Genomic DNA, 12,745 nt, shown 5'->3' on the forward strand with positions numbered 1-12,745 from the left:
ATTGGTCCTTCATAAGATTGCTAAGGTTTGCTATAGCAGCCCTAGTGAAGGCATTCTTTTGGTTTTCTGCTAAACTAAAGTTGCAACATGAATTGATGTCTACATCCACCTGTTGTACTTCGGTCGCTGCCAGTGCATATTTCTTATGAACAAGATTTTTACCTGAGGGAAACTAGGAGGGTCATTTTCCCAAAGACATGGCAATACACCATCTTTTCCACCTTGAAATGACCTGAGTTCATCCTCAAAGGAATCCCTGATCAATCAAAATTAGCACATAAGAACCCTCCTAAACTAAGAGAGCAGATAAATTAAGTTTCAGCCCTGGAAAAGGAAAGTCTCAAATGCATTATGGAAAGTTGGAAAGTTAAATGAAATCTTTGAAAATAGTAACATAAAAAGAAGTGAAACCAAAAGGGTTCATTAGAAAGAAAAGAAATGAGTTCCATGATTTCCAAATCAGACACCTTCCAGGAGTCCAAGGTCCCAGCCATGCATCTCTCTTGTCCAACAGCATTCTCAAGCATGAGCTTTCCTCGCATCTAGAAGCATCCCTTTTAGTAGGAAAAAAGAACAATCAACTTCCCCCAATTTGGATTTTTTTTTAAGTGAATATCTTTACTGTTACTATAAACAGGATCATTAACAACTTTAAAGAGAAATATATAATAAGTAATCTGCAGAGAAGTTCAGCAAACAATTACCTAAAAGGAGTAGTGCATATCTGAATAATATGGGGGTGGTCATTCTTGTACGCTGTTGGATCCGCTAGTGATTGATAAGCTATTAGTATCCTTATGATCAAAATATCAGTTTCAGCTTTAACATTTGCCAGTTCCTTGGCAGCTAAGAGTGATACATAGGACAATGCCCTACTCCAAAATATAGAAGGCATTTAATAGTATTAGCAAACAAGATGCTTAAATGGAATTTAAACCAAACTTCAGGCAAGCCCATATCTAAAGCCACAAAAAGATGAATTCAACAAGTAACCATACCGACTGAGGTATAACAACACAGGTTCAAGTAAAATCCCCTTGTTCACACCATCCGAAGAAACAAAACATTTAATAAATGCTGTAAGTGCTTCAATTGCCGCAGACCAGACGCTACAAAACCAAAAAGGGAGCTACATGTCAAATCACGAAAAGTAGAAAAAAATACTTAATTCTGGTCAGTAAAAATTTTGCCAAGAATGCAGCAAACAGGCTATGGTAAACACCAAGAAAAAGGTAGACACTTGAACTAAAGAATCAACTGGCGATACTGATTAATGTCTTAGCTTCATGAATACCAACTTATCTAGAGATGGTAGAATATACAGTTAAGAAATACAAAAGCTTCTTCCAATAGAAAACCAAAAAGAAGTTGAAGCAAATGATCGTAAAGAAGAAAATTCTCAATAATATCATGGTGACAAATTGTCACAGGATACAATAGTAGAATAAACATATTTTTCTAAAGGATCATGCTCGTCTGTCACAAAAAACAGAATATCTCATCAAGGTAGCTCGGTCATTGAATAAAGAAAATGAATGCTAGTGCAATGAATACTGTGATAACAGAAAAATGACCGGCTACTGTAGAAAACAAATTTGCCACATGATCAGCAATCTATAAGTCATGTCATCATTTCAACAGTTCAACAAAAGATAGCTTTTTTTTCTGCGTTACCGTAATACCATAAAACCAATAAATCATATACATGGAATCGTGCTGTACTACACCAGCAGTTATTTTATCCACCTGAAGGAATCAAAAGACATGTGAATTTATTAATATCAAAGCTGTAAACTCAGCACAAATTTAATGGTGTTGGGTACGGTATTTCTATTTCTGGTTATTGTTCTACCTGTCAGGTTATTGTCCTACCTGTCAGAGATTAAATCATTAGCTCTCATTAAATTAAACATAGCCATTGCAGCACTAGGGTGTCAAACCGTATCCCAACAACACAACCATTCTTAATTATTATATCATGGATTTCATTTTAAGCCACAAGAAAACTGTAACCTTGAAGACTCTTGAAGAAGGAAATAGCACAATCAGTTTCATACAGTATCATAATTGCAACATGACGGAAGAGTAAACATAACCAATGAAATACGGAATCACAAACCATATTGAAGAACTCAGATCTTCTCTTTGACTGATATCCAGATTTTTATTAAACAAGGAGGCCCAAAAAGAAAGGATGTCAAAAATCTGGTCTTCAAGTTCCTGCATCCACAAAAGTAGCACCCAGAGAAACAAAATTTGGAACTTACATAAATAAAAAGCTAAAGATAGATTATCTACCTCCCTCGGTATTGAAGCCAAAAGTGAAGCTACAAGTGTCCATCCTGCTTCTTTTTCCACTGCAGCAGCTACATGGTTCCGACTTGACTCCATCAGCATTTTTTTGGAGACTTCAAGTATAGATCTTGGTAATCTGCATCCCAGACCGCATCAAGTAATGATACACTACATATTGCTTGTCATCATGCAAGAGTTAGAGTTACAGTCATGCAATAAATTGGCTGCTACCAAAAAATAAAGGTACAGATTTAAAAACACTCTTGATCCTCCAAGATAGCATGAAGGAAGTTCTAAGGGGAATTACCTGGCTGGATAACCAAGTGGCAACTTTGGAGAGATAGATACCAAAGCTGCCAAAACTGCAGCCTCCCCGTGTAGACTCTCAAGCTCGAATTTCAGATTCATTCCCTAAATGACACATGAATTGTGACCGAAAAGCCATAGTTAAATACCATATGTGCAATGAGGGAAAAGTTGAAAGAGAGCCAATGAAACATCTCTAGCACATGGAATTGCAGCTGCATTTATTACAATCAGCGTCTTATCAATGCCAAAACAAATAAAAGATGCATAGCCAACTTATGAACCAAAATCCTTTTTTTTCTGTCCAAGATGGCATCACCAAAAGGCAGTAACAGCTGAGAGCATTAACCAGATGCTAGCAAATTTCCTAATAGTGTTACTTAGTATTCCTAAACAAATTACCTTCTCAAATGAAACATTTTCTCTCGCTGCACTAAGCATTGTCACTGCATACGAAATCAAACCACCAACACAAGAGGGATCAACCTCCACAAGTGAACGCAGTGTCAAAGCAGCCTCAACCCGTACCTGCCATATGTTCACGAAATATAATCAGAGGGGAAGGAAATATTACAAGAAATAAAATAAGTCTATCACCACAACTATTAGGAAAAAAGTACGTATGCATGTGTGTATGCGCGCGTGTGCACGGACACACATACACACACTCTCTCTTCCAGTCCTTCACTTTCATGGTTCTTTAAGTCAAAATCTGAAGGACCATAGGCTTTGGCATCACTACCTAACAAGGATCACCAAGAAATGAAATGTGTTTGCATGTCAAATCCACAGTATCATGTAGGGAAGCTCAACCCCCTTGTACAAAGGCCACAAGAATATTAGAGAGTGGAAGAAATATAGAAGATAGGAACTCTGAAAACAGCCCAAGATGGTGTGAATAAAGTTCTAGCATCATACAAAAGTTTGCAAGACATAATAAAAAGACAAAAATCCAAGTAATATCTAATAAATCACAAAATGATGCTCCCAATATCTTCCTGTAATAACCTGTTAATCAAGCAAAATACACTACTACAAAATACAATGTCACTGCATCTAGTACCAAAAGCCTGGTCTGCTTGATGATTCTTGTCTTTCTTTTGATTTCAAGTTCATGGCCAAGATTTAGCATCAGCACTGGAAATATCACCAAACTAACAAATCTCAATTTTTGAAGGAACTTTGCCAACTGCGAACATGTTGGGACTAAGCTTTGTAAAATGGATTTAATGAGAAGAATAAAGAATTACTAAGCAAAAGATGAGAAGTCCATTATTTCCAAATCCTTTCTATGAACCCAAACACCCGAAACCCATGGTGTGGAACCTGGATGAAGAAAGAAAAACTAAACTACACTGTCCCAAGGAATATCTCATTCCATCATTTGGAAAAGAGACATTGAAGCAAGACAAATAGCAGAAGACCAACAAATGCTCCACAACAAAACGCGTGCTGTATTTTTGTGTTCCAGATATCTTTGAAAAACAAATTAGAGGAGGCATCAATGATGCTATCCTGAAATAGGAGAAAAAAATTAGGAGCATGAGAACCATGAACTTGTTTTTATAAGTTTATTACCAAGGCTTTCAATGCCTAAAACCCAAAACATATTCAACCATGCACAAGTGCATCAGGTAATATTGCATGCCCAATAGTAATAAAGCTTAATCCCAATATTTGTATTTTCACTAAACCTATAAGTGACAAAGGATATACTTTCTTCTCTACCTGGTCATCCAATCAATGAGAGAAGGTTAAAGGATATGATTTTCGTTGAATCTTTTGCCTAGTTTTGGAAGATATTCTTCAATGCCTATTCATATTCATCATGTTGATAGAGGGTAAAGAAAGCAGTTGCATGAAATCCCAAAATGTCACCACAGAAACAAGCAATTTATTCTGGTTCTTGGGATCATCTCCTCTGGAGAATGTCAAATAACAGCACTAAAGTACCAATCTACCATTGATTTTGGCAACCTAGCAATAGCCTAAATATTACAAAAGATCCCCTTTTAGTAAAGAAAATCAAAAGATGAAATCCCCCTTTGAAGATACTTAAACAACTTCAGACCAATAGAAAGTCAAGCTCAAGAACATCTTAGCTTCATTATCTTTAATTCCTACTTGCAAGCCAAAAATTTGACGCAAGCAAGAAGATCTTCTATACCAAGACAAATGAAAATAAAATCATTGTGATATAGAGAAAAGGGCGGGGGGGGGGGGGGAAAGCAAGGCATCAAGACACATAAAGAGTGAGAAGCTAACCAGAGGTGAGTAATGTGAAAGTGCAGCGACAACCGTGTCATCGAGAACTTCCTTAAATTCTTGAGGAACCTGAATGACGAAACAGCACACCAACAAGACCAAATCCATTTGTAAGATAAACAAAACTTCACCAACAAATTCAATAATTTATATGCATATTTAGTCTTCCATTAATTTCTCCAAAAGATGGAGCATTTTATTGAATATTGAGCAGCAAAACATGAGAAAATGCAGTTACTAATGTTTACTAGAAAACAAATATAACAAACCAGAGTATGAGTGTATGACACAGAGTAGATAGAGAAATTAGTATAACTTAACTGCTATCATAAACACATACAGCTAATCTTCTTCTCCATGGCAGAAACAGGAGGTTTACACTGTTACTCAAAAGGATTTTTGTTCACATTTCAATTTTAATGCAAACTCAACAATCACATTCTGGCTAACAATTAAGGTTTATCAATTGGAATTATCATGAACACATGGGAGGCATTAGATATATGAAATAAACTTCACAGTTTATTAGAAACTAATCTTATGGAATCTGATTATTATGGAATCTTAAGAATTAAATTACTATTTAATTACAGAACAACAGAGCTGCTGCATTTGTTCCAGAAAATTTTTCTTAACATATAATTAGTTACAAACTTGTAACTAAGTAGTGAACTGTTAAGAGCTAGTTACCAAGGCCAATAAACTCAACATTGTTTCTTTTCTTATTTTATTTAGGAGTACCCAACGTTGATAACTTTCTCTGATTAAATTTCAAACTAGACTTTCAATATACACTTAAATGTTAATGTTATAATGTTCACCTCCCCCAGTGTTTTCAATGTATATGACAGAGTGCGTAAAGCAGCAATGCGCATGGAAGGAGTAGCATCAGAAGACTGGAGCTGCACAGAGAAAATTAACCATGTAACTACAGCAAGCTGGAAATTCAAACTGCCAATATCTATTTGGACAATAATTGTAGATTTTTAACTGCCCTAGCAAACCTGCTTGCCCAAGAAAACCAAAAAGCTTCTCTGAGTAGGTTCGCTCATTTGATCAGTGACTCCCACTCGAAGAATATACAGAACACATGCCTGCAAACAAGGTTAAGCGGTTTAATTCCATAATCTGGACCAGCAACGGAGAAAAAAAAAAGGGTAAAACAATGCAAAGGCATATTCCTAACTAGTAAGAACACACAACAGGGCAAGAAATCAAGATGCTAGTTGAATACTGGACATAGAACACTACTTCAAAACAGAATTAACTAGTCAATTCATTCATTGGCTATTAAGACATCTGTTTGCTGGTTCAAACTGCATGCACAGTCAAATCTTCTCATCTTTCCCATATGCAAACAACTTACCCTACCAAGCAAAATTACTACCATGAGCTTAAAAAAATATAAATATAAATAAAAAATTTACTATCACGATAGTATGGGAGAACGCACAATAACCACTTATCTATCAAACTCTCATACAAAAGAATCATACTTGCTTTTCCATCGCATTAAAATCCATGCCCAAGAGAAATTGGAACTACTAAAGGAATTTGGAGTAGATGATCATAAGATTTTCTAAATCAGAATTTCTGTAAACAAGAATTCAAGAATATTTCTCTGTGTACTGCAGAGATACTTGTAGCACATATTCTGTTCGAACTACATAAATCCTTTCACGAGGAGGAGAGCAAGCCTAGATAATCTTCAACAGGACTTGACAACCACAATACAAGTCCCCAGTGACAATTAGGCATCAGAAAGTGCACCCTTAAAATATTCTGTTAAGTGCTTTTAACTACTTCAAATTTTCTTAAAAAATTTAGTTGGAAATGAATGCTGTATCATGTGTTACTTCCACGTGGCATTAATAGAGCAAGAAGAGATCTCTCTCGATCTGATAATCATGGTTCAACCTCAGGATAAAACCTCTCCATCACCTATGTTCAACCCAGTCAAACTGATAAAATAGCAGGAATCACATGCCTTGATAAGTCTAATGTACTTTAAATCATCCCAGATGCAAAGGGTTGGAGAATAAAAAGGCTGCTACACATATATAAGCACAAATTCCAGGTACACTAGGGTGACTGCAGGGAACCTAGGCCACCATGCAAGCACTCTTTTTTGCAAAAGACTATGTACAACATCATACAGATATACACATTTCTTTGCAGTATAATTAAGGGCTGCTTCAACTTGAACAGTTTTAAAAATGCTGCATATCCTAAAAAGCATACCAGGGCTTGAGCATCAACAGTATTATCATCTGTATGAAGCATGTCTATAACCTGCACAGTGAAGCTCTGAAGCTCACTATCGGGTTGAAGATATCTCAACCGAATGGCCTGAAAGATCAAATCCGTGTTATAGATAAAATATCTTATCCCCAAATACAACTGGATCAAATTAATCAACAGTTGCTTACTGCTTCTAAAACCTAGATGACAAGCTGAACAACCACAAAGAAAACATCCACACAAAGAGAGACACAATGCAAAATTTTATTCCAGGAAACAATTAGATCAAATTAACTGAACAATTGTTTACTACTTCTAAAACCTAGGTGACAAATTCAAATTATTGTCTTGCTTTATTTGTGAAAGAAGAGATATAATTCAAAATGAGGATTTTCCAAGAAGTTGTGCTATGAGTTACATAAGAATTCTCCTAAGCCCTCTGCAAATTTACATTGTCTTTGTTCTATGGCAGATATGCTCAGGAGGTATAGTGGGCCAGTGCTGAATATATAGTACTTTTCTGACTTCTGAGGATTTCAGTACTTTGTCATGGTTAAGCGTTTACAAACAGTCAAGGGTACAATTGCACCTCATGGTTAGTCAGGCTAATATTAAACAAGTTTAGGATAGATGAGAGTAATTGGTAAGCATCCCATTCCCATGGAGAACAATCTCAAAAAAGCCACAGAGAAACAAGGGATGGAACAATTTGACCCTTCTTATCATCCTCTTCTGCTCTTTCTGCATCTTTTCCCCTGGGTGAAGGAAATTTAAGTCTAATAACAATTCACAAATGAAGAAAGGAATAAAGGTTCTTAAGTAGCACAATGTGCGTTTTTATTAGCTTTATGAGAAGAGTGAACAAGAACTTGCATGCGATATCTTCTTGGAATAAGGCCACAGTACCATGAAGTGGTAATTTACACATGAAAGAATAATTGTGAGGAAGCAGAAGGTAAGAATGTTGCAGAACGATTAGAAAACTCAGACCTTTTGTAGGTCTACGAGTTTTTTCTGTTAACTTGTTTCTTCAAAACTTTCATATCTCAGGGAACAAAAAAGATATTCTCAAAGCAATTTCAAAATAGCATTTGTGTTGCCAGCAATTTTCATAGTAACCCGAAAGCTTCCAAAACACATCGGAGAACTTTTTTTTTCTTTTTTTTTTAATTAAAGAAGCAATGTTGGAGTAATAAGGATTTACAGTTACCTGTAAAAAGGAAACCCATGATAAGGCAATGCCAACACGTAGTTCCTTCATACGAGGTCCGCTAGCTGGATATTGAATCAGCGGTCAGATATAAAGTAAATCAATATAAGAGTAAAAAGCACTAGCAAATGCAATACGAAGAATGCTTCTGGTAAAGATAATTCATGACCCAGTTGAAAATTATTATGCAAATACTTCAAATTCAAATTTTCAACCCAGACCACTAGAGAAATTTCAAAAGCACAGGATTGAAAACCAAAATAAAAGCTATCAGTTCAATTCAATGTCTTGAAGTTCCTTTGTTTGTGCCTGATGGGCACAGAACTTGTGATAAACCACACAAAAGGAGCATTTTATGATGCATAGATGTAACATTGTATGCATTCCATTTCTTTGGTGGTTCCAAACACCAGAGGACTAATTATAATTAATTGGAACTTAGGATACATCGATGAGAATTTTAAGAAGATGAACTTGAAAAGAGTAGTACGCCAAGAGCCACTCTGAGTAGCAATTCAAAAGCATTAGGAGTAACAGAGAGAGCAAAAGAATACCTTTTATAAATGGCAAAGATAAGTGCCTCTGCAGACCTCCTTCAAGTTTTGTTGGACTACAATGTCCTTTCCCCCTAGGTTGCAACTAATAAAAATACTAAAATCATGAGCTCTTGGCAATACAGGATGCAGAAATCTTATGGAAGAAGATAAAAACCTGTGCATTAGGATTCATTCCCAAAGCAAGCAATGAGCCTAAAGCTTCAGCAAAAGAATCCCTAACTGATGATACAGAATCCTCAAGGGCCTACAGGTGGTAGGTGGAATTAGAATACTAAACTGTATCCCTACAGCATCACATAAAAGTGTAGAACAAGAGAAAAAAATTGAGGAGAAGATAAAAGGGCATCATATTTCCAACCTTGACACAATGAGACGAAGAGTTCTCAAGTTCTGCAAAACCTAATCCTGGTCCTCCGATGTTCGCAAAAGCCTTTAGACATCTCGCAGCTGCTTTTCGGACAATAAATGACTTATCCCCCAGAGCTATCCGTGTAATAACTCGGAATGCCTCTGTATATGCTGAAGCAGCAGCATTGCCACCAGAGCCTTCCAAGGCATTTTGAAGCATGTGTAAAGCTTCTTGTCTTACAAAATCCTGAAGAAGCTGGTGGTTAGATATGATGTTAACAAAAAAAACTACTAGGAAAGAGAAAAAGTCAAAGTTAATGGCAATGCAGTCTTGTTGAAAAATTAGTCAGTATAAAAAGACAAGCCATCCTAGCAGCTTAACAAGTTGCCCAACATCCATATTCTATAAGTAACCTCCAAAACAGAAGAGAGATACTGTAAGCAACCTTAGAATGGACAAATAATAGTGCAAGCAGAAAATAAGACATTTAAACAATTCATTTTAGTGCAGGACTTAGGAAATAAAAAATGTTTGCACAAATAAATATGTGCACAAACTCAGCAAAGCTGCATCAGTAAGGAAAAAGAGCACAAATCAGAAAGACACTGAACCAAATTCAGTTTCAGTACCTCATTAAATTTCAGTAGCTTCGTCACAATAATAGTAGTCTCATATAATCCAGAAGTTATACGTCTCCCAAAATAACGGTATAATTCTCCAAGGCATTGTGCAGCACCTGTAAATGTTGCAGAAGGGTCATGAATTTTGAATGCCAAGTGAAGTTTTACGTGTAAATAACAAAGCAGAGAGATGCTGAGAATTCAGACAATCCAAAATTCACCTGCATGAAGAAAACAAGTAGCAGAAGGACGATAATACATTGTTCATTTATAGCTCAACCAGGAGTCGGGAATCAAGACAAACTCAACCTCCTAAGCCACTACAAAGAAACATGCGATGGCTCAATTGAAACAGAACCAAGTTCTATGGATACCATTATACATGTGCAATACCATCCAAAGTTCAGGATTATTACCACCAGAGAAGACTTACTATATGAAGCTAAGTCTAAAAACTGGACCAGGTCTAACATGTTTATGGAAAACAACCATAGTTAATTAGGGAAAACCTACATGTGAAGTAGAGAACAAATAAGAAAATGCATATCCTGTTTCAGTTCAGTGATATAGAGGATGCATTTTTCAGTCATGAAGGAAAGAACATGTGTATTGCTGGTGCAGGCTGTGTTCTTTCTTTTTAGAAATCCATGTGTTTAAGATGTTTGTCGTAAGCTCCTTAACTCTCTTTTCTTCCAATTTAAAACTTCAAAGTTCTTTTCCTTCCACATTATCCATATAAAGAGCACCCAAATCCAAAAATGCACATATAACTCCTTCCCACATAAAGTCCAGCCAAGAAAGAAGACTGTTCCAGTTCAAGACAAAAGTGATCTCAAAAGACAGGTGCTGAAAGGTAGGAATAGTAGATAGGATGTAATTTAATAGTTCTTTTTTTCAGAAATTTAGACCAGTTGACACATGCATTTTTCTTCTCCGAAATGCCACCACTGTCCAACCAAATGCAAAGAGCTTTCCAGGACAAGTAGAGTACTATTTCTGGTAGAGGAAGTTTTCCATATTTGTTCCTCATATATTGATTGAAACACATTGTATTGGACGATAGCTTATGGTTTAACAGTACATATACTAGACATCAATATTAACATCCTGTCAGTGTTACTTTGAACAATGGAAATAGTCCCTATCATGTCCTCCTCACAGCAAGACTCTGTTCTTAGCATGGACAGCCAATACTGTCCATTAACTGCTCATTACACAACAAGTCCACTCTAAAATTAAAAGTAGCAGTAAACTGATCCGGTCAGTCCATCCCAATCATTCATACTAACTTTCCACAAGCAATTCAATAATTTCTACTCGAGGAAAATGTTCTCTTGGGTGGCTGCACGAGGCAGACAAATCTAACAACAAAGTGACTTCAAAATCAAAGCCAGCCACAAAGTTTATGAATTGAATGAATTGAGTCTGTAAAGCCAAGGCAGACACCTATGAGTTAATTATGTTAACAAAATCAAATTGTATAAGACTGGAGAATACAAAAGACACCAATGCCTAGTCTGGTCTCCGTACACAATGCATTAGGATCTTAGGAGTGGAGATACAACTCAAGGCATGTCTCAAAGAAACATTTGAAACATCAAAATCATCTTTCCAAATAAGCAACAACTCCTACATCCCAGAAATCGTCTGTATTTCCACGACAACTTAATGTGCATACTCATGGAGAGAATTCTTCAGGGGAATTCTAGTAAAAGTAAGCAAGATTAACATCCTCAGCAACACATGCACCCAGAGTTGGTGAAATTGGTATCCGAGAAAGCAATTTGACCATACTAGAATTCCTAGATGCAGTGCTTCTTCCTGTATGCTGGCTATTAGTACTAGTGGAATAAGATAGACCGTTAGTCTAGAACCTCTAGGTTATATCCTTTTGCTCAATAGCATCATCGGCAATTGGAATATACCAATACACTGTGAACTACAGGAAGATTCTCTATTAACAAATCAGAAGATTTGGTTATTGAAGATTTTATCACACCATATTTGCATGTAAAGATCAAGAAGAGTAGATATAACCATGAAATACAAAACCATGAATGCGATAGTATTGACAAACCAGCAAGTCGTTGAGGTTCGCTCTTCTTTCCATCCGAAAGAAATCCCTGCAGGCTGCTCACTCGTGAATATATAGAAATGCCATCCCCCTTCAATATAATGTTGGCCATTGCCACTGATGCCAAATGCCTCACCGGCCTCCTTGCACCAAGTACAAGCAGAGAATAAAGAGCATCCTCGCATTTTCTTTGCCATAGCAATATAGATTCCTGGAAGTTCCCAATATTTGAGCAGAATCACCCATAAAACACAAAAAAAAAAAAAAACAAATCCTATGACGTCCGATTTCTCATAAAGTTTTAAAACCAGCTCAAAACCGAATACCATTGACAACCGACATTCAGATAAACAGTGCTGAAAACAAAACCTACTAAACAAGCTCGAGAGAACTATAATATCTAAGAGGTCATAAGAAAAAGGTGAAATGGGAAAAAGAATGACCTTAGGCTCTTCGTCAATGGCGGCAATGAGATCAGATAAAAGATCAAAACAGAGAAGAGGATCGGGAGGCTTGTGGGCAGCAGATGCAACTATGGACTCCAACTGGGCAACTAAAACTCCAAATCGAGATAGTGGAACGTTCTCTCTAACGTAGTTCCTGGCCATGGTCGCAGCTGGAAGAAGCTTTTGTTCACTGGCATTTGAATAACATAACAAGACGATAATTTTTGTCAAGCGAGGATGGATCCGGCGGGTATGGAGCCCGCTTACGAGTTCGCAATTTTACCATGTGCGTTTGGGGTCAAAAAAGTTATTTTGATAAACTATAGGTAGCCGAAAATAAATCATTTCACACCCAATTTATTTAAAAGGTAAATGGACCAAC

At 36.6% G+C, this 12,745-nt stretch overlaps 1 protein-coding gene across 2 annotated transcripts in view; it reads right to left on the reverse strand.

Moving 5' to 3' along the window:
* LOC113698561 (protein SWEETIE) overlaps positions 1-12,695 on the reverse strand; it is a 28,762-nt gene extending 16,067 nt beyond the window's left edge. For both annotated transcript variants that reach the window (XM_072057375.1, XM_027218428.2), the window contains exons 1-19: positions 12,361-12,695; positions 11,921-12,128; positions 9,853-9,959; positions 9,233-9,469; positions 9,029-9,118; positions 8,872-8,956; positions 8,318-8,382; positions 7,108-7,215; positions 5,871-5,960; positions 5,688-5,768; positions 4,867-4,935; positions 3,004-3,129; positions 2,603-2,706; positions 2,299-2,431; positions 2,120-2,220; positions 999-1,109; positions 705-872; positions 468-554; positions 163-256 (exon numbers count right to left, since the gene is read on the reverse strand). In XM_072057375.1, coding sequence (XP_071913476.1) covers positions 163-256; positions 468-554; positions 705-872; positions 999-1,109; positions 2,120-2,220; positions 2,299-2,431; positions 2,603-2,706; positions 3,004-3,129; positions 4,867-4,935; positions 5,688-5,768; positions 5,871-5,960; positions 7,108-7,215; positions 8,318-8,382; positions 8,872-8,956; positions 9,029-9,118; positions 9,233-9,469; positions 9,853-9,959; positions 11,921-12,128; positions 12,361-12,525 — 2,229 coding nt within the window. In that variant the 5' untranslated portion in view covers positions 12,526-12,695. The remainder of the gene's footprint in view (positions 1-162; positions 257-467; positions 555-704; positions 873-998; positions 1,110-2,119; positions 2,221-2,298; positions 2,432-2,602; positions 2,707-3,003; positions 3,130-4,866; positions 4,936-5,687; positions 5,769-5,870; positions 5,961-7,107; positions 7,216-8,317; positions 8,383-8,871; positions 8,957-9,028; positions 9,119-9,232; positions 9,470-9,852; positions 9,960-11,920; positions 12,129-12,360) is intronic.
* Between the last annotated feature and the right edge of the window lie 50 nt (positions 12,696-12,745).

The sequence above is a fragment of the Coffea arabica genome, chromosome 7c, assembly GCF_036785885.1.
Source record: "Coffea arabica cultivar ET-39 chromosome 7c, Coffea Arabica ET-39 HiFi, whole genome shotgun sequence".
Taxonomy (NCBI): Eukaryota; Viridiplantae; Streptophyta; class Magnoliopsida; order Gentianales; family Rubiaceae; genus Coffea; species Coffea arabica.